At 44.3% G+C, this 21,445-nt stretch overlaps 1 protein-coding gene and 1 pseudogene across 1 annotated transcript; one reads left to right on the top strand and one right to left on the bottom strand.

Moving 5' to 3' along the window:
• Positions 1-889: 889 nt before the first annotated feature.
• On the bottom strand, positions 890-18,618 carry LOC146578179 (uncharacterized; annotated as a pseudogene).
• Positions 18,619-18,801: 183 nt separating this feature from the next.
• Positions 18,802-20,561, top strand: LOC146578180 (E3 ubiquitin-protein ligase TRIM21-like). The gene has a single exon (XM_085268566.1). The coding sequence runs from the start codon at positions 18,802-18,804 to the stop codon at positions 20,458-20,460; it is 1,659 nt and encodes a 552-aa protein (XP_085124692.1). The 3' UTR covers positions 20,461-20,561.
• The last annotated feature ends 884 nt before the right edge of the window (positions 20,562-21,445 follow it).

Here is a 21,445-nt window from a genome sequence, read left to right on the forward strand (position 1 = left end):
ACCTTTATCTGTGTAGCCTTCCTGTATTGAGCTTGGCAAGGACTAAATGTCATCTTTTCATTTCCAGTCAATTTTATTCATATAGCGACCAATCACAATAACAGTTACCTTTATATTGTAAGGTAGACCCTACAGAGAAAAACCGAACAATCATATGATCATCTGACCAGACCATATTTCACTGGCTTCTCTAAATGTTCAGCAAACTTTAAATGCTCTTCATCATGCTTTTTCTTCAGCAATGGCACCATGGATGGTGACCTACATGCCATGCCTTCTTGAAACAATTGTACCTGCTGATTCCAGGTTTTTCTGTAGCACCTTGGCTCTTCAACGACTCTTCTGATCATTATTATATATGGTGAAATGATGTTCTTTCTACCTCTGCATTAAGAACCCAACAGTGCTCACTAGAACCTCCAGTAGTTTAGAACCAATACCTTCAGTATGTTTTGCAACAATACGGTTGTGAAGGTTTTGAGACTGCTCACTGGTTTTACCCATCATGAGATGTTTCTTTTGTGACACTTTGGTAATGACACGGATATTTATAGGTCATCAGTTGGGACTGAACCTACTAATATTAATTTGTAATAACTGTCAGGATGGCTTTCAATTATTGATAAATTTCATTTGCCATGAATCATGATTTCCTATGTCTCATTGCACCTTCCTTTTCTTCCTTTTGTTTTTCTCTGTTATTTCTCATTATTACACGTTAACCCCTGACCTGAACTTTCAAAGGTGAGTGATAAAACATTAATTGAATTACAATATTATCCAAAGAACAGAAGTAAATACAAAATGCAGTTTCTAAATAAATGTGTTTATTATTAAGGGGAAAAAACCCAAACCTAGATGAACATGTCAGAAAAAGCTATTGCCCCTGAATTTAATAAATAACTGCAACCAAGCATTTGTAACAACCTGCAATAAATCTTTAACAGCACTGTGGAGGATTTTCAGCCCACTCACTGTTGCAGAAATGTTGTAATTTAGCCACATTGCTGGGTTTTCAAGCATGAACCACCTTTTTAAGGTCATGTCACAGCATATAAATCAGATTCAGGTAAGAACTTTGACTTATTTGGGTGTTTTGCATAATTATCCGGCTGCAGAAACCAAGTGCGCTTCAGGTCAGATGAGAACGGATGGCCAGATAGTCTCCTAAAGAATTGTTTCTTTAAGAGGGCCGAATTCATGGTTCCATTTAGGGAGGCAAGTCTTGCAGGTCCCGAGGCAGGAAAACAGCCTCAGACTATCAGACTATCACCACCATATTTTACTGTTGGTATGAGCTTCCTTTTCTGAAATGCAGTGTGTAATGACACACACTCATCAGTCCAGGGTTTTTTTCCCCAAAAGTCTTGGAACTCTGCCACGCAGGCTGGTGTGCTCCAGTCCCTTTCTTAAAGTGTAGTCATGAGAAAGGGACTTTGATTTTAACTTGAACTAAAAGCTGATCCTAAACTAAGCACAGATCAAACTGATTGATCAGCCATCAGAGGAGTCGGATCAATGGAGCTGCTTCTGTTCCTGATGTCCCCTGTTTGATCCTGGACCTGAACTCTCCCTGCAGAGACAAGACAGTCAGACAGGGACAGACAACAAGAGACAAACTTATATTTTCATACTGACCTTTGACCTTTAGTAGCACTGTGGTCTCTCTTGAAATGCTTCTTTCTTTGCTGCAGACATTACAGATGTATTCTCCACTGTCTCTCTCTGTGGGCTGTTTCAGGGTCAGACTGAGGTCTCCAGTTTTCAGCAGGTCTTCATTCATCTCCGTTCGGTCTCTGTAAACCTGGTGCTGTTTGTCAGGCTGGTCAGAGCCGTTCTCATACACGTGAACCCTCCTGTATTCAGGTTCTTTACGTTCCCACTCCACTTTAGCATCTTCAGGCAGGTTTTGTGTGGTTGTGAAGGGCAGCTGGACAGACTCCGCCCCCTCCTCCACCTCCACCACACAGTCTGAGAGGACAACAAACACAACATGAGCTGTACAGACAGCAGTGAATCTAGAAAACACCTTATTAAGCTTCTTTATAGATGTTGCAGTCTGATATTTACATTTAATTATTGTTATTGTCATTTTTTAAACAAATACACTGTAAGAAATATTTCATAGGTATTTGCACTGACTCATCACTCTCAGCAGAACTGTTTTCTTTCTCTTGATCCCTTTCCCCTCAACTCTGCAGATGTACTCCAGTGTCTCTGTCTGTGGGGAGTTTCAGGGTCAGACTGAGGTCTCCAGTTTTCAGCAGGTCTTCATTCATCTTCGTTCGGTCTCTGTAATCCTGGTGCTGTTTGTGAGGCTGGTCAGAGCCGTTCTCATACATGTGAACCAACACTGATGGTACAGGGTCAATGCGTTTCCACACCACTGTAGCATCTCCAGGCAGGTTTTGTGTGGTTTTGAAGGGCAGCTGGACAGACTTCACCCCCTCCTCCACCTCCACCACACAGTCTGAGAGGACAACAAACACAACATGAGCTGTACAGACAGCAGTGAATCTAGAAAACACCTTATTAAGCTTCTTTATAGATGCTGCAGTCTGATATTTACATTTAATTATTGTTATTGTCATTTTATAAACAAATACACTGTAAGAAATATTTCATAGGTATTTGCACTGACTCATCACTCTCAGCAGAACTGTTTTCTTTCTCTTGATCCCTTTCCCCTCAACTCTGCAGATGTACTTTCCAGTGTCTCTGTCTGTGGGGAGTTTCAGGGTCAGACTGAGGTCTCCAGTTTTCAGTGAGTCGTCTCTCATTTCGTTTCGCTCTCTGTAAAACTGGTCTCGTGCGTCAGGCTGGTCAGAGCCGGCGTGATATTTGTGAACAGTCATCGGTGGTTCAGGTTCATAGCGCCACCACTCCACTTCAGCATCTCCAGGCAGGTTTTCTGTGGTTGTGAAGGGCAGCTGGACAGACTCCGCCCCCTCCTCCACCTCCACCTGACAGACTGAGAGGACAACGAACACAACATGACACAGCAGCAGTTTTATTCAATGATTCCAAAGAGAACTTTAATATTCAATTTTAAGCTCAAACTATGATATTTGTCTTTGCTTGTGTTGATTTCCTAAAGATGAAATATACTACACTCATTTAATTCAGGATTAATCAATCAATCAAAGCTTTATTCGCCACATGCAGGTTGCCCTGCAGTGAAATGGGACCCCCCCCTCGACCTTACACACACAACACAGACATCACATGAGGATACAAGTCAGAGATCGGTAGCGTTACAGAAAAACACTGAAATATACACTACAATGGGAAAGTACAAGAGGAAAAAAAGAGACCTCTACTCATGCTGTGCTTCCATGGTAGGACAGCACGAGAACAGGAGACAAAAAAACTCCTCTGCACAAAAAGCACATAAATGTCCACAGCACAAGACATGACAACCCACAGGATTGGGTTGTCATGTCGCCCGAGTGTCCCCTCTCCTCACTCCCTTATCTTCCCTGGGAAGATAAGGGAGTGAGGAGAAAAGGGAGAAAAGAGGGAGAAAAGAGGAGAAAAAGTGCGACCGCCTTCGCTGAGAGCAAGCCAAGTTCAATAATGTATTTTATTGGTTGTTCTTCATTTCTTTTGAATTGTTGCCTTCAGTCCACTTTAGTAGGATTTGAGTGGGACTGCTCACAAAGAAAGAACGAGTCTCTAATTTTTTATGGTAGTTTGATTTTAATAAAGGGAGACAAATTATCACCTCGCCTCTGTCGGTGCGCCCCAGGGTGGCTGTGGCTACACTGTAGCTGCTGTCACCAGTGTGTGACTGTGTGTGTGAATGGGTGGATGACTGAGTGTAATGTAAAGCGGGTCCTTAGGGACTGAGTAAAGCGCTATATAAATACAGGCCATTTACCATTTATTAACAAAAAATCCAAAAAAGAAAGATTACATAAAAAGTGTAAATTCATCTGTATATCATTGAATGAAACACATATTTGGACCCTTAAACTTACCCAAAACTACAATCTGTGTGTTCATGTAACACACACATTGTGATCAATCAAATCAATGAAGTACAGATACTCCTGATCTCAACTCATTTTGTGTATAAAGTATCTATTGTATTGTATCAGTACAATCTATTTTGGTAACTAGTTACAAGAAAGTGGAGCATATAATGACAAGATGAAAGTAATGACTTTATTGGATCTTACACCAGTTTACCCAGAGCACTTCACTGTGGGATGCTAATCATACAAGGTCTTAAATGATCAGGCCCCATCTTATCTTAATGACCTTGTAGTACCATATCACCCTATTAGAGCACTTCGCTCTCGCTCTGCAGGCCTACTTGTTGTTCCTAGAGTATTTAAAAGTAGAATGGGAGGGAGAGTCTTCAGTTTTCAGGCCCCTCTTCTGTGGAACCAGCTTCCAGTTTGGATTCAGGAGACAGACACTATCTCTACTTTTAAGATTAGGCTTCAAACTTTCCTTTTTGCTAAAGCACATAGTTAGGGCTGGACCAGGTGACCCTGAATCCTCCCTTAGTTATGCTGCAATAGGTGTAGGCTGCCGGGGAGTCCCTAGAGTGTGACCAATTAGGTCCTAGAACTGAAGAAGCTTCTCGGATGAGAGGTGAAACGTCTTCAAGCAACTTAAAGAAGTCCAGATGTTTTTCCTTTCCACACTCCTTAGACTACGATGACCTGGATCACTGAGAAGCTTCACAGACAAGATCCAAACTACAACTCACATTTGATAAATGTCATCATTAATTCCACTTTTAAAAAGAACCTCTGCAACTTTGCTCTGCTTTACTTCAGCAGCATCAGGTAATGTTCATATGTCGATTCATGGTTTTCTACAGTTTTTGATCTACTGCAGAATATTTTTATGGTTATCTGCTATAAAACGCCAGACCAGGAAAATCTCCTTCATGTTTTTCTGAGTTTTATCCTCAGTTACTTTCACACAAAGACATCTGCTGTGATGCTCACAATTGTGATGAAGTCTCACATGTATCAGTGCTGATAAATGATCAGAATTATAATATTTCTGACTGTCTGAGGCTAAATTGAATCAAATCGGGACCTCGTGAATCGGAATCAAAGGGATTATAGAAATCAGTGATGATACCCAGCCCTAGTGAGCAGCCTAGGCCTGACAGAGTGGATGTAGGTGTGGGTAATAAGGAAAGATGAAAAGAACTACTGATAACTTTTTGTTAAGTTAAAGTCTGATCCGTCTGAAGTTCATAGCCAGCTCTGACACGGAGCCATCGATCTCTGAATGCTGTAAAAGCAGCAGTGTATCCAGGAAACACATTATACGTGATAAATGCACTGCCCGAGTGTCCCCTCTCCTCACTGCCTTTCAGCAGCATGCAACAGCAAACAGGTCGTCAGAGGAGCCGAGATGATGATTGTGTTGATTGTGGTTGTGATGATGTGTTAATACACCTCTCTGAATGTAATAATTAGTCATTAATAACCTCTGCCTCTCTACCACAGCACGTGTGTTTATCAGCCATCGTTTTGTTGGAATGGGTCAGAAATGGCCGCCCCAGTCCTGGTTCTGACGGAGGTTTCTTCATGTTAAAAGGGATTTTTTCCTCCCACTATCACCAAAGCACTTACCCATAGTGGGCTCATATGATTGTTGGGTTTTTCTCTGTTTTCTCTGTATTATTGAAGGAACTACCTTATAATATAAAGTGCCTTGACGCAGTTGTTGTTGTGATTTGGTGCTGTATAAATAACTGACTTAAATTCATTTCTGACCTTTGACTCGAAGCCTCACTTCTCTCTTCAGCAGGATGTTTCCCTCGCTGCTGTAGGCGGTGCAGGTGTAGACTTCGTTGTCTCTTTCTGTGGGGTATCTCAGGGTCAGACTGAGGTCTCCAGTTTTCAGCAGGTCTTCATTCATCTTCGTTCGGTCTCTGTAAAAGTGGTCTTGTTCTTCAGGCTGGTCAGAGCTGTTCTCATTCACGTGGACCTTTGTGGTCCGGATGTAAATGCAGGTCCACTCCACTTTACTGTCTTTAAGCAGGTGAAGTTTGGTTTTGCAGGGCAGCTGTACAGACTCGACCCCCTGCTCCACCTCCACCAGGGGGACTGAAAGGAGAAAAAATACCACAATGAGCTGAACACAGCATCATCAGAACATTTTGTTTGGATGAAGTGAAACATCTGCACTGAAAACATGTTTGACTGGCTGCAGCCTGGGATTTGTCCCATTGCTCCACTGAGCAGACACAGTGTTATCTTTGGTGTCCTAAATCAATTATGGGAAGAAATTTATCATCTGTCTTTATCTTCACTTCCTACACCCAAACTGGAAACGTTAATAGACCATCATGTGAGCTTGCCTACTTAATATTTCCTTTGAATTTTCTCTCTACATGTAGATTATTATGAACTTTTGTTAAATAAGCTATTATTCTGGGCTATGCAGGCCCAGACAAAGCGTGCAGCATTTTAATGAGGTTGTTTTAGTGTGGAATAGAAGAAATAGAAGAAGCTCGTGTGAGTTTCCTTAAGAAAACATCTGATCCTCAAAATCCTGGTGCTTTCAGGCTGACATTGACTCAAAAACATTATCATTATAATATTTTCATTCTAAATCATTTCATAAATTTCTCTTAAACTCCTCAATTTCTCGGACTTGTGTCACATCTTCAGTTTGAGCTGAAAAACCTAACTTAATAGATCTTACTGTAGCTCACTCATCAAGTCCTGTTCACCTCAGGGACAGATTATCAGTGTGGTCACCAAGCTCTTTAATTCATGACTCACCATCTTCATCTTCTGTCTACAGCACTCACCTCTGACGTAGAGCTTCACTTGTTTCTTCTTTAGGATGTTTCCCCCCTGTAGACGGTGCAGGTGTAGGTGAGTGCGTCTCTGTTTGTCGGGTATTTCAGGGTCAGGCTGAGGTCCACAGCTATCCGCAGGTTTTTCCTCATCATTGTTCGATTTCTGTAAAACCAGTGCTGTTTTTCAAGGTGGTCAGAACCGTTTTTAAACACGTGCACTATCCTGTTGGAGCTGTCAGTCCACTCTACAGTTACATCTTCATGTCGGTAAACTGTGGTTATAAAGGGCAGCTGAACAGACTCCACCCCCGAATCCACATCCACCTGTGAGACTGTGAAGTAAGAAAAACAAATAATGATTTGTGCGCGCAGTCTGTCAAAGCTCCCATGTTTGACATGTAAAGTGTGTGAGGGGAGCCTGTTCTGCAAAATGCGCTGGAGGATTCCTTAAGAACATGAAACATGGGGAAACACTGGTTTGTGTTTTATTGAAAGAAAGGAGACAATTAAAACAACCTATTAACATAACTAATAGATTAAGAAGAAGAAAAAACACTACAAGTCAAGTAAAACAAATCTGAGGTTTAGGGATGATTCAGATTATTCACAATGCAAACACGTCACACACACAACATACCTTCCTTAAAATAGCCTCTGAAGTGAACTCCAACACCCACGATGACAGCTGCAACTACAGCCAGGACACCCAGAGCCACTGGGACACTGATGGGAACTTATAACACAATGAAAACATGAACATTACATGATGTTAACATAAAATGATTAACACTCTGTGACACTACATGTGATTTTGAATCTCTTTGCACTGACCTCCACCTTTGACCCGCTGAACCTGCAGTTCCACTCTTGACTGACCCAGTTCTACTCCAAACTTACGGATGGTGCAGGTGTAGCTGCCGCTGTCAGACAGCTGAAGCTTTTTCAGAGTGAGACTGAGGTCTCCGGTTTCCAGAGCGTCGGGATTCATGGATGTTCGGCTGCTGAACTGCTCATTTATATTGCAAAACACCAGCACTCTGAGAAGATGCAGCAGCAGATCTCAGAGAATGACTCGGCCTCTGTGTGGAAAGGTTTTAGGAATATCACCAACTACAAGCCTAAAACCCCCCACTCCACTGATGACTTGCTCTTAGCCAACACCCTTAACGACTTCTATTGCCGTTTTGACGAGTCATCAGGCAGCCTTCACACCTCCAACGGCCCCAACAATAGAGGCACTTTGGACACTCATTCCCCCACCTCTCCCCCCTCCATAGAGCCATCACCACATTCAAACACTTCACCTACAACACCCCCCTCCTCACCCCACACAAAAGAGGATTTCACACCACCTCCTCCCACCACAACTCTTCATATTCATGAAGCAGATGTGAGGAAGCAGTTTAAGAATCTGAATGCTCGAAAAGCTCCCGGCCCAGACGGTGTGTCTCCTGCCACCCTCAGACACTGTGCAAACGAGCTGGCCCCAGTGTTTTCTGGCATTTTCAACTCCTCACTGCAGGCATGTCATGTGCCTGCCTGCTTCAAGTCCTCCACCATAATCCCTGTCCCCAAGAAACCTAGGATCACTGGACTAAATGACTACAGACCCGTGGCTCTGACATCTGTGGTCATGAAGTCATTTGAGCGCCTGGTTCTCTCCTATCTCAAGACCCTCACGGCCTCCTGGACCCCCTGCAGTTTGCATATAGAGCCAACAGGTCTGTAGATGACGCCATCAACATGGCCCTACACTTCATCCTGCAGCATCTGGACTCCCCAGGAACCTACGCCAGGATCCTGTTTGTGGACTTCAGCTCTGCCTTTAACACCATCCTTCCAGACCATCTCCAAGGCAAGCTTTCCCAGATGAATGTGCCTGATCCCATCTGCCGGTGGATCACTGACTTCCTGACGGACAGGAAGCAGCATGTGAGGCTGGGAAAGAATGTCTCGGACTCCCGGACCATCAGCACCGGCTCCCCTCAGGGCTGTGTTCTTTCTCCTCTGCTCTTCTCCCTGTACACCAACTGCTGCACCTCCACCCACCAGTCTGTCAAGCTAATCAAGTTTGCAGATGACACCACTGTTATTGGACTCATCTCGGACGGGGATGAGTCTGCCTACAGGAGGGAGGTTGAACGTCTGGTGTCCTGGTGCAGCCACAACAACCTGGTGCTAAATGCCCAGAAGACAGTGGAGATTATTGTGGACTTCAGGAAGCACACAGCCCCACTCCCCCCCATCATCCTGACTGACACCCCCATCACCTCTGTGGACTCATTCCGCTTCCTGGGTACCACCATCACCCAGGACCTGAAGTGGGAGCCCACCATCACCTCCGTCATTAAGAAAGCCCAGCAGAGGATGTACTTCCTGAGGCAGCTGAAGAAATTCAACCTGCCAACACGGACGATGACGCAATTCTACACTGCAATCATCGAGTCCATCCTCACCTCCTCCATCACCGTGTGGTACGCTGGAGCCACTATCAGGGACAAACAGAGACTGCAGCGTGTTGTGCGCTCTGCTGAGAAGGTGATTGGCTGCAGACTCCCATCTCTGCAGGACCTGTACACCTCCAGGACACTGGGGCGTGCAGCTCAGATCACAGCTGACCCTTCTCACCCTGGACACAGTCTGTTTGACCTGCTCCCCTCAGGCAGGAGGCTCCGGTCCATTCGCACCAGAACCTCTCGCCATAAGAACAGTTTCTTCCCCTCTGCTGTTGGACACATGAACAATAACCGTATGACTGTTCCCACCACTAACACATGACCCTACGCTGTGTTCACTGCATCATTCCATGTTTGGCACTGATCACCACCTGCACTCATGTATATATCATGTATATATGATATATATACATGATTGTGGGGCGACCGTGGCTCAGGGGGTTGGGAAGCGTATCTGTAACCGGAAGGTCGCCGGTTCGATCCCCGGGCTCTCTGTCCTGGTCGTTGTGTCCTTGGGCAAGACACTTTACCCTACCGCCTACTGGTGTTGGCCAGAGGAGCCGATGGCGCGATATGGCAGCCTCGCTTCTGTCAGTCTGCCCCAGGGCAGCTGTGGCTACAACCGTAGATTGCCTCCACCAGTGTGTGAATGTGAGAGTGAATGAATAGTGGTATTGTAAAGCGCTTTGGGTGCCTTGAAAAGCGCTATATAAATCCAATCCATTATTATTATATCTATCTACTTAGCACTTTTAATTCTTACTCTTATTTTTATTTTCATGTCTATTTAAACGTAATTTATAACACTATGTTTGCACTGAAGCACCGCAGCAATTTCCTAATGTTGTAAACCTGCTCAACATTTGGCAATAAAACCCTTTCTGATTTTGATTCTGATTCTGATTCTGATTTTGGTTCTGGAGGTCATCGCCTTCTCGTCGACGCAGGTGCACTGTGGAGGGATTGAGGTCATAGCGACTCCACACAGCTGTGGATTCTTTTTCTTCAAAAGTGGGAAACTCACAGGGCAGGAGAACAAACTCCGCCCCCTCTAGTACCTCCACACCTGAGGCACACTGGGAAACTGAGGAGACAGACATAGACAAAGACCTTATTGATCCCACATAAAAATAGAAAAAATAAATAATAAAAAGATTCTGTGCAACTATATGCAGAAAAATAACACAAGATGTTTTATGTGCACATAAAGTGCAGGCAGTGATAGTTATACACACATATTTCTAAACAGTGTTCATCCTGTTTATAATGTTACAGCCTGGCTTCTGTCGGGATGAAGGACCTGTGATAGCGCTCCGTCCACAGTCTCCGTCCACAGTCTCCATCCACAGTCTCCATCCACAGTCTCCGTCCACAGTCTCCGTCCACAGTCTCCGTCCACAGTCTCCATCCACAGTCTCATGCAGGGATGAGAGATGTTGTGCATAATAGCCCACCCACCTCCTTTATGGGGTCTAGGGGACTGTCCAGGACAGAGCTGGCCTTCTTCACCAGGCTATTTAGCCGTTACCTGCCCCTCTCTCTGCTGCCGCCTCCACAGCAGAGCTCTGGATAAAAGATTGCAGACATCCTCAGTAATGTCCTGCAGACTTCAGCCTGTCAGCACAGTCGACTTTGGTCCTGGTGCCGAGTTTGAGTGTTTTCTGAGCAGTCCAGGTTATCGTTAAGGTGAAGACCCAGCAGCTTGTACGTGGTGACCACCTCCATGCCCAAACTTTGGATGAGGTGTGGTTTGCTCGGGAGGTTGACCACCACCTGCTCCGTCTGATCATTTGCCTCAGATGCACATCCAAGGATGGCTGTATCAACGGATTCAGTTTATCTGCCCACCAGTGACAGATGTGGATTCTACATGCTCAAAGACTATTTCCAAGACGTTTCTCCTGTCTATAATAATGCCGTGTGTGTGTGTGTTTACCTTTGCTGTTTTTATATTTTGTCTGTCATCTCTCCCCCTTGCCTGTGATATTTTACCCACTGACTGTCTTACTGTTCAGAACTCTGGCCTGGATTACAGCTGGACTTCAGTTTCAGTGTGTTTGTGTTTGAGTCCCGTCATTGTTTTAAAAGAAATGAGAGGACTACAGTTCACTTTTTTCTCATTTACATACTTCTTATGGTAAAAGTCTGGTGCAAACATACACTTGGTCCTAAAACAAAAAACAATTCTCTCTTTTGGCTTTAACTATGTGAGAATAACCTGCGGCATTTGAGAACTTATCTTCCAGATCAACATGCACAAACCTGTCTGACTGTTTCTGTAAGCAAAACCAGTGTGTGTGTGCTTGTGTAAATATGTGTGTGTGTGTGTCATAAGTTTAAAAGAAACTTTGCTCTTGAGTTCCTACTACCAGTTTGTGACAGGAAGCCAGCAAGTGAAATTAAAATGGGGGTAATGTGCTCAGACCTTTTTGTTCCAGTTAAAAGATGCGCTTCATAACCTGCAGACGCCTAACAGATGCATCACTAACCCCACTATAAAGTGCGTTACAATAATGGAGTCTAGAAAATTCCCACATGTGGGACTAATAAAGGTACATCTTATCTCATCTCTTATCTTAGATGTAACAAAGACATGGATTACTGTCTCAAAAAGCTGCTCTGATAAGATGGGCTTTATTTTTGCCAGTTGTCTCAAATGAAAAAAAGACAGATTTTACAACAGCTCTGACCTGGTTTTCAACTTCATCATCTGCCTCCATTTAAACTCCCAGGCTAGTGGTGATTGGTTTAACAAACTGTGCCAGCAAACCAGGATCCATAGTAGTGGTCTCAGAAGTGCCACCAAAAACCATCACTTCTGTTTTCTGCTCATTAAAATGTGAAAAGTTCAAAGCCACCCAGGCCCTTATTTCATCAAGACATCTGAGCAGAGGGCCTACTGAGAAACCATTTATCTTTTAAGTGGGAAACAAATCATGGGATTTCTTTCTACTGTTTTGCCGATGACTCCCAGTTTCCTGAAAATATACTCGGGTGGTATCAGATATAAGGAGAAAAGAAGCGGGCCTAAAACTGAACCCTGTGGAACCCCACATTGAAAAGAAGCAGCAGAGGATACAAGCTCACCAAGTTTCACAGAGAAAGTTTGGTCTGCCAATTAGGATCTGAACCACTGCAGTGCAGTACTCCTAACACCCACCACCTGCTCTAACCTGCAAATTAAAATCTTATGATCCACTGTATCAAAGGCAGCTGTTAAATCTAAAAGCACGATCATAACACAGTCATGTGATGCAGTTCCTAAAAAAAATTATTAAAAACTCTTAAAAGTGCAGATTCTGTACTATGCAAAGCTTTAAAACCAGATTGAAAAACTTCTGAAATACAACATTCTTCTAAAAATGGATATTCATGGCTTGTAAACTACCTTTTCAAGAATCTTTGAGATAAAACTCAATTTGGAAATAGGTCTGTAATTTGCAGTCATTTCAGGATGTGAATTCCAGTAATACTGTAATATTTGCTGACACCTGAAGTTCATTCTTCTTCCGTTTACGTTCAGCTCTCTACACTTTCTTCTGGCTTCACAGGTGCCTTCATTCAGCCATGGTTCAGATATGGCTTTTACTTATCTAAGATTAAGGAATCCCAACAGCCACTTCATAAATGTATGGCACAGCATAGAAGAGCCACCTCCACAGGACAAGACTCAGCAGTCCATCTGCATCTAAAGGACAAAGGTCACTCTTTTGAGGATGCCAAAGTTCACAAGCCATCTATGTCCACTGTGAGCGACCATCTTTGAACAGAGGCGGTGGTTTACAACACCAACTATCTGCCATCTATAATCCAGTTTTGAGATCCTTCCCAGACGCCTTAACGCCCACTCACACCCTGGGCCATCTGACCTCAGGAAATCACATGATAGGGTGGCGTTAGGTTTTACAATGAACTCACCCAAAAACCTTGGCTGATTGTGACCCACACCCGTTTTCACACCATTGTCCCTCTTGGGGGGGACACTCCCACAGGGCTTAAATCTGGGATTTTCCACGGTTCGACCCTAGAACTGAAGAAGCTTCTCGGATGAAACGTCTTCAAGAAACAGCTGTGAGGACAGAGCAACTCCTTGGTAAATAATGCACTTGATGGTGACTTATGAAGGTCCTTGCAGTCCAGTTGATCTTGCGCACTTCCAGGATCCCTGTGTGAGGCTCAGAGTCATAGGCTTTCTTGTAGTAAATGCAGGTGGTGCAGATGTTGGTCAGTGTAGTTTTCCTTTGTGTGCCCCACTCACATATTAATCCTTATTCCTCTTTGTTGCTATGCCTAACAGGAACTTGAAGTACCGAGGTATTCGGGTGAGACCACTTGCTTCTTGGGATCCTTTGGCATCAGGGCTGTCTCCGGCCTCCACTACATAGCACTGAGACGGCACTTTTAAGGATTTTTAACGCTATTCATTTAACTCTGGACTCTGGCAGCCCTGCTGCCCTTTTATTGTTGGACTTGTCAGCAGCTTTTGACACGGTCGACCATGACATCCTGTTATCACGGCTAGAATTTCATGCTGGCCTAAAAGGATCTGCCTTACAGTGGTTTCGGTCCTATCTGTCAGAAAGGTTTTTTTATGTCAGTATGGGCCCCCACAACTCCAAAATAGCCCCTCTTAAATACGGTGTACCTCAAGGCTCTATTTTGGGTCCTGCTCTGTTCGTACTCTATTTGTTGCCATTGGGCTCCATCTTCTCGCGGTACAGCATTTCATTTCATTGTTTTGCTGATGATTTGCAGATTTATCTACCTTTAAAAGCAGGGTCAGACCATCCCCAGCTCTTATTACGCTGCCTTGATGATGTCAAACAGTGGTTGTCATTAAATGTTTTAAAGCTAAATGAAAATAAAACTGAGGTTGTCATTTTTGGCAACTTTAATCATATCGACAGCACTCTGGGCTACTTTCCTCGTATTGTAAAACACATGTAAAAAACCTCAGTGTCTATATTGATGGTTCTTTTAAATTGAATAAGCAGGTGAGTGCAGTAGTTCAGTCCTGTTTTTTTTTTAGTTAAGACAGCTAGCCAAGGTAAAGCCATACCTTCCGGCTAACGTCTTTGAGCGTGTTATTCACCTTTTTCTTACTTGCAGATTGGACTACTGCAATTCATTTTATTATGTTCTAGATCAGGCCATCATCCATCATCTTCAGATGGTTCAAAATGCAGCTGCTCGCCTACTAACTGGTACCAAACGGAGAGAGCATATAACCCCACTTTTAACTTCTTTACACTGGCTTCCTGTCTCCTACCGGATCCAATTTAAACTTTTACTTTTTGTTTTTCAGTCACTTAACGCCCGAGCCCCTCCTTACCTGTCTGAGCTCCTCTCTGCCTATGCTCCAGGAAAAACCACGAGGTCTAGCTCAAAACTAATGGTGTCCATCCCACGGACTAACCTCAAATCCCGTGCTGATAGATCCTTCTCTGTGGCAGGTCCCAGACTCTGGAATAGTCTCCCCTTAAATATTAGATCTGCACAAACACTTGAGCAATTTAAATCTTTACTAAAGACACATTTCTATGCCCTGGCTTTTAACAAACTATGACCCAAACATTTTGGTCTTATTTGAATTAGTTTAGTTATTGTTTTAATTCTTTTACTGTCCTATTATTGTTTTTTATTGTTATTATTGTATTACATTGTTGCTTTTCAATAACATTTTTATATTGTTAAGCACTTTGTGCAGCATCGGCTGTTTGAAATGTGCTATATAAATAAATTTGACCTTGACCTTGACCTTAAGTTAGGAGCCAAAAAGGGTGTAGTTTGTGTGTGTGAGCACCGGTGTGTACACCTGTGAGCATGGACGCGCTTGTTTTTAAAAGGTTCCTTCATGTAATGATCTGCTAGGGAGTGTGGGGGGGCCACAGCCCCGTCCTCCAGGGCATGAAGCAGGTATGGAGGAGATCAAAACTCCAGACATCCAGAGGCCCCCAGAACACAAGAGACCAAGGAAGACCAACAGAGGGGCAGCCGCGCCACTGTCCCAGAAAGAGCTGAGGAGAGTCCCAGATGAGGGCTCACTCAGCAGCCGCGGAGCAGAAGCCAGGGGGGGTTGCAGTGACGCGCCCGTGAGCTCCGCCGGCAGCCAGCTGTGCCTGAGTGACCGAGCCCCAGGCCGAGAGGCCGAGGGCACCCCACCCCCGAAGTGGCCCGAGCGAGCCCCAGGCTCCAGGCCCCGATAAGCACCCACCAAGGAGTGAGCCGGCGTGTACCTGGACGCCCATCCCCAGACACAAAGAACCACCAATGCACTGATGTCTCAGGGCGTCCGCCACCGGATATGAACTTTTTTCAAGACAGTGAATCTTGAAACCAGAGAAAAAATAGAGAGTTTTAACTTGTTCCATTGGCAGATTTTTTTCACTTATTTCAAGCTAAAATATTTATTAGAATTCAAATTTAGACAGAAACAAAGTGAATAATATTATTTTATTATCACGTTGATGCAGCACATGGTTCAGTTAGCTTTGTATAAACACGTGTTAGAAATGTTCTTCAATCAGCTCTTTTTACTCTCATTTCACAGCCAGTACTTTTTACTTTTACTTGAGTAAAGAAGTTGAAACAGTACTTGGAGTATTTTTAACAGTAGTACTTCTACTTCAGTACAGACTGTGTGTACTTTTACCACCTGTGTCTGAGACCTCCTTCAGGGTCCACCTGAAGCTCTCAGTCTGCTGTGGAAAAAGGAAATCCAGGTGAGTTTCTCCTGATCACCTGAGGCCGTCATTACTGTGTGAACTTTACCCACACACCACTCCTCACTCCTCCCACCCGCTGCACACAGTCACTGAGTACAGACCGGCTGATTCCTGTAAAGGGAGAGGCAAGAAGAGGCGGAGCAACACCTGAACAACAAGAAGCTCAACGTCATTTTGCAGAAGTGAAAGTGTGAGAGAGCAGCAGCAGAGCTGCAGTCGAGTCCTGTTTGTCTCTAAAAGAAGATTCACTGGAGTCCATCAGGTTCCTCTCAGCAACAGTGGTGAGTGCAGCTGATCACACTTCCTGCTTCTACACAAATCTTCACTCTGTTCACTTCATCAGGGCTCTAGAGCGCCACCTCATTTCTCCATGGTGCCACTTAGGCTACGTCCACACTCGCCCGGATAGATTTGAAAACAGCGCTCCGCGTCCACACTAGTGTTTTCAGTCGTTTTCACAGAGTTGTGCGTCCACATTAAGACGGCTGAAAACGCTTACGTTCCAGTCCTGCGCATGCGTGAAACGCAAGACGATTCGACCGGTCTCACTTCTGTCTGCTGCTTATTCACTTTCCAGCTGTTTGAAACGTCGCAGCAAAAGGTGGAGGAAAAGCACCGAGTTTTAAAATGGACTAACAATGAGGTGGAGTTGTTGCTGCGAGTAACACAAAAGTACAAAGTTGCAAAAGCGAGAGAGAAATAAAGAATTTGAAGAAAAGCTCTGTGGAGCATGTGCAGACTGATATTCATCTTTAATAGGACTGTCAAAACTGCTGCTGTATAATGCTCTCCACTATCTTTGTTTAATTGGTCACATGCCTGCATCACATGACTAACATGCATCATTGTTTTAGAAAGTCTCTGTTTTCACTGTTCACTGTGACACAAACGCACCGTCTCCAAATTATTTACTTTCCGGCTGTTTGAATCGTCGCAGCAGAGGTGAGCAGCGTGATAGGAGTGGATGTAGCTGTGGGTAATGAGAAAAGATGAAAAGAACGATTGATAACTTTTTCGTTAAGGCCGGTGCTCTGACACGGAGCCATCAACCTCTCAGTGTCTAACACTGGTCTGCAGACGGCATCAGATAATGAGCCACATTAGATGGACTCTGAGCCCACTGACAGTAAAAGGGTGAAGTGTAGACATTTGGAAGAGAGCGGCCTGACCAGTTTCTCTGACTATGATACTGTAAAGCTGACAACATGATGCATTTACTGTGGTGAGTGTGCAAAGACCATGGCAGGTGTTGTGCCAAGGTAGGGATCCCCAACAGGATCTGTTTCCCTGCGTCAGGAACATCGGCTGGGCAGGGAAAGCGGACCCAACGCACTCCGCCTCCATCACGACCAACTAGACGTGGAAGGAGTGATGTTTTAGTGACAACATGAAAGATGAGTGTGACCGTTCAGTTTGTGGGTTACAACAGAAAATTATACATTTATTGTTCTCGTGTGTTATCGGACGGGATCATTTTAACAAACCGAGGACATTTTCCTGATAATTATCTGTATCCTCCTGTAACTTTACTGTTTAAAGAGCTAAAACCTCCAACATTTCAGGATCAATAAGTCCTTATAAGACGTGTTTGTGAGCTAAAAATCAAGAATGTGGGATACTGTTTGTCTGTGTCAGCCAAACAACTTCACATCTTTGTAACGACTGTTAAAAAGATGTTCATCCTGTTGATCCTGTTCATCTGGACGCTGCACTGTACAGCAGACACGACGTTGTTCAGTTTGTGTTTCAGATGAACCAGTTTGTGTCTGAGTGTGTTGCTGGGTCTCCACCAGTTACTCTGACAACTGAAGGTTCAAGATTTTTATTTTGACATTTGCACACAGGACCAACAGTCCATGCACAGTGGAATACTTGTGCAGAGCTTTCCAAGTCAAATCACACTTTAACAATATAAAGACAGAAAAAGCAGGAGGATAGAAATGAAGTCCGGAGTAGGGTAGTCGTACTATTTTCTATATACAAAGAAAAAGAAGAAAATGTACAGAGAGTGTGTAGTTCTCTACTTCTTATCGCACTCACAGTGTTGCACATTTGTTCCACAGATCTGTTTCACAAGTCTGTTGTGAGTGTATTGCCCGATGGTCAGTGAACCGATGATACATTCAAAGTGAGGTTAAGTAGTGCTGTGTTATTTTAAGTGTTCAGTGTGTTTTTGTTTGCCGTCAGTCTGACAGTTGTGGGGAAGAAGCTGTTGAAGAATCGTGTTCTGTGTGTGATGCTGCTGTCCGCTCTGTTGTGTCTGAGATTGTATGTGCAGCTTTGTATGTGCAGGTCCATGGATGCAAGTGTTGTTCCCATAATCCTCTCTGCAGACTTTCTGACTCTGCAGAGCCTTCCTCTCTGTCTGTGTAGTGTTTCCATACCAGACAGTGATGCCTGCGGTGAGGATGCTGTCTATCAGTCCTCTGCAGGCCTGGGTGAGAGGGTGGTGGTTCATGCCAGCTTTCCTGAGCAGCCGAATGAAATAAAGCCTTTGCTGGGCTTTTTTCACAGTTGCTGTAGTGTTGAGAGTCCAGCTCAGGTCTGATGTAACCTGCAGTCCCAGGAATCTGTGGCTGTTTGCCCTCTCCACCTCTGTCCCTTTGACGATAAGAGGCTGCAGGGGAGGGAGTTCTTCCAAAAGTGCAGTATTCATTCCTTGGTCCGTGTTGAGGATGAGGTGAAGAAGCTTCTGTGATGAAAAGAAACTTAAAGAAGTCCAGACGCTTTTCTCTCAAAGCTCCTCAGACTACTGACGCTTGTTTCTCTCTTTGTAAAATGAAATTTAAAGTGAATTTTGAATCAAATGTTTCTCTTCTTTCTCCCTCAGAGTGCAGACATGTCTGCTGCCAGCAATCTGCGATCTGAAGATCAGTTTCTGTGCTCCATCTGTCTGGATGTGTTCACTGATCCAGTCTCTACACCATGTGGACACAACTTCTGCAAAACCTGCATCAGTCAGCACTGGGACATGAGTCAGAGCTGTCAGTGTCCCATGTGTAAAGAGACTTTCTACACTCGACCTCAGCTGAAGATCAACACTTTGTTCTCTGAGATGGTTGCTCAGTTCAGACGTGAAGCTCAGCAGAAAGCCAGCAGCAGCAGCTCAGAGCAACAAGCTGCCAAACCAGGAGAAGTTCCCTGTGACGTCTGCACTGGAACCAGACTGAAGGCCCTGAAGTCCTGCCTGGTGTGTCAGACCTCCTACTGTCAGACTCACCTGGAGCCTCATCTGACACTGAAAGGTCTGAAAAGACATCAGCTGGTTGATGCTGTGGAGAACCTGGAAGGCAGGATGTGCACGAAGCACGATAAACTCCTGGAGCTGTTCTGTAAGACCGACCAGACATGTGTCTGCATGCTCTGCCCTGTTTTAGAACACAAGAACCACGAGTTTGTTCCTCTGAGAGAAGAATATGAAGGAAAGAAGGCAGAGCTGGAGAAGACAGAGGCTGAGATTCAGCAGATGATCCAGAAGAGACGACTGAAGATTCAGGAGATCACAGAGTCGGTGAAGATGAGTAAAGATGCTGCAGACAGACAGAAAGCAGAAGGTGTTCAGGTCCTCACGGCTCTGATGGAGTCTGTTGAGAGACGCCTGAAGGAGCTCATGAAGGAGATCGAAGACAAACAGGAAGCTACAGAGAAACAGGCTGAAGGTCTCATCAAAGATCTGGAACAGGAAATCTCTGAGCTGATGGAGAGAAGCTCTGAGGTGGAGCAGCTCTCACGCTCTGAAGACCACCTCCACCTCCTCCAAAGCTTCTCCTCCCTGAAAGCTGCTCCACCCAGCAAGGACTGGACAGAGGTCAGAGTTCATCCACCATCATATGAGGGGACTGTGGGGAGAGCTGCGGCTCAGCTGGAGGAGACAGTCTGGAAACCCATGAAGAAGAAGCTGTTAGAGGCTGAGCTGCAGAGGGTGCAGCAGCATGAGGTGGATGTGACTCTGGATCCTGATACAGCTCATCCTAACCTCATCCTGTCTGATGATGGAAAACAAGTGTACTGTGGTGATGTGAGGAAGAAACTTCCAGACAACCCAGAGAGATTTTCTCTGTGTGTTTGTGTTTTAGGAGAGCAGAGTTTCTCTTCAGGCAGATTTTACTTTGAGGTTCAGGTTAAAGGAAAGACTGAGTGGACTTTAGGAGTGGCCACAGAGTCGATCAACAGGAAGGGAAAAATCACAGCGAGACCTCAGGATGGTTTCTGGACTGTGAGGCTGAGAAATGGAAATGAGTACAGTGCGCGTGCTGGTCCTTCAGTCCCCCTCTGTCTCCATCCTGGTCCTGAGAAGGTGGGGGTGTTTGTGGATTATGAGGAGGGTCTGGTCTCCTTTTATGATGTAGGTGCTGCAGCTCTGATCTACTCCTTTACTGGCTGCTCCTTCACTCACAAACTCCACCCATTCTTCGAACCCTGTTTCAATGATGGAGGTAAAAACGCTGCACCTCTGATCATCTGTCCTGTCAATCAAACTGATCAACGACTGATTTAATTGGATGAATGATTGATTTTTCTTGAAGGGAACAAATGAACATATTGAGTGTAAATCCTCTACAGTCTCCATGTTTCTATAGAATCTGATCATCAGGACTCTGATTCACACTTTGATTCTCATGGAGTTTGATTTGAACAGAAGAAAAGTTGAATCAGGAAATGTTCCCACTGATGGAGACTCGAGCTGAAGAGCAAATATCAGAGAACAAATGTCCAAAAGCTTCATTTCCAATAAAGTTTGTTCAATGCTTTGAGTGAATCCAGACTCATGTGTGGCTGTTATACGGAGCATCAGAGTCCAGCTGAGTTATGTTGGATACAAACTGCTTATTTTGGCTCTGTGAGGAGTTTTGTTCACTGAAAACTGATGAGACGGATAATATTCAAAGAACTCTGTAGAGATTCATGCATCCATGTTCTCCACCTGCAGGTGTGGAGGAGAAAGGTGGAGCACAGACTGCTGCATCCTTCCAGTCACATCATTTTGATGATTATATTTGCATGTTGTGATGATTTGGGTTAAAGACAAACAGAGTTGAACGGCTGCAGTCACAGCATGAAGACGATGCTGAAGCTGAGCTGTCAGTGAACATGTTTCACTGTGATTTGATTTGAAGAATAGAAAGTGTGTGTGGCTGCTGACAGCTGCAGTCTCTGCTAGTCTGCATAACACACACACAACTTTCCCCCTGAGGCAACGATGCAGCAACAACACAAAGAACAGCTGCAGACACACACACACACTGTTAAAGAACACTTTACTGTTTAAGGCAGAATTCCTCAGTAACAATGATTTGAGTCTACTGTGTCTACTGTGGTTTCCAACATACAATCTACTGAAACATGTTTTTCTTTCTGCCGTACAAACTATTTGATCACAACATCTTTGCTTTTTTCCTCCAATCGTTTATTCTGATTATTTTATTTAGTTTAACTAAGAAAAGCTTAAAATTTAACTCTTAACCTGATTTAAACGTTTAATT

Source organism: Mchenga conophoros, linkage group LG3, assembly GCF_057382185.1.
Source record: "Mchenga conophoros isolate Kocher_MC1m ecotype Shallow Benthic linkage group LG3, M_conophoros_male_GT1.1, whole genome shotgun sequence".
NCBI classification, from domain to species: domain Eukaryota; kingdom Metazoa; phylum Chordata; class Actinopteri; order Cichliformes; family Cichlidae; genus Mchenga; species Mchenga conophoros.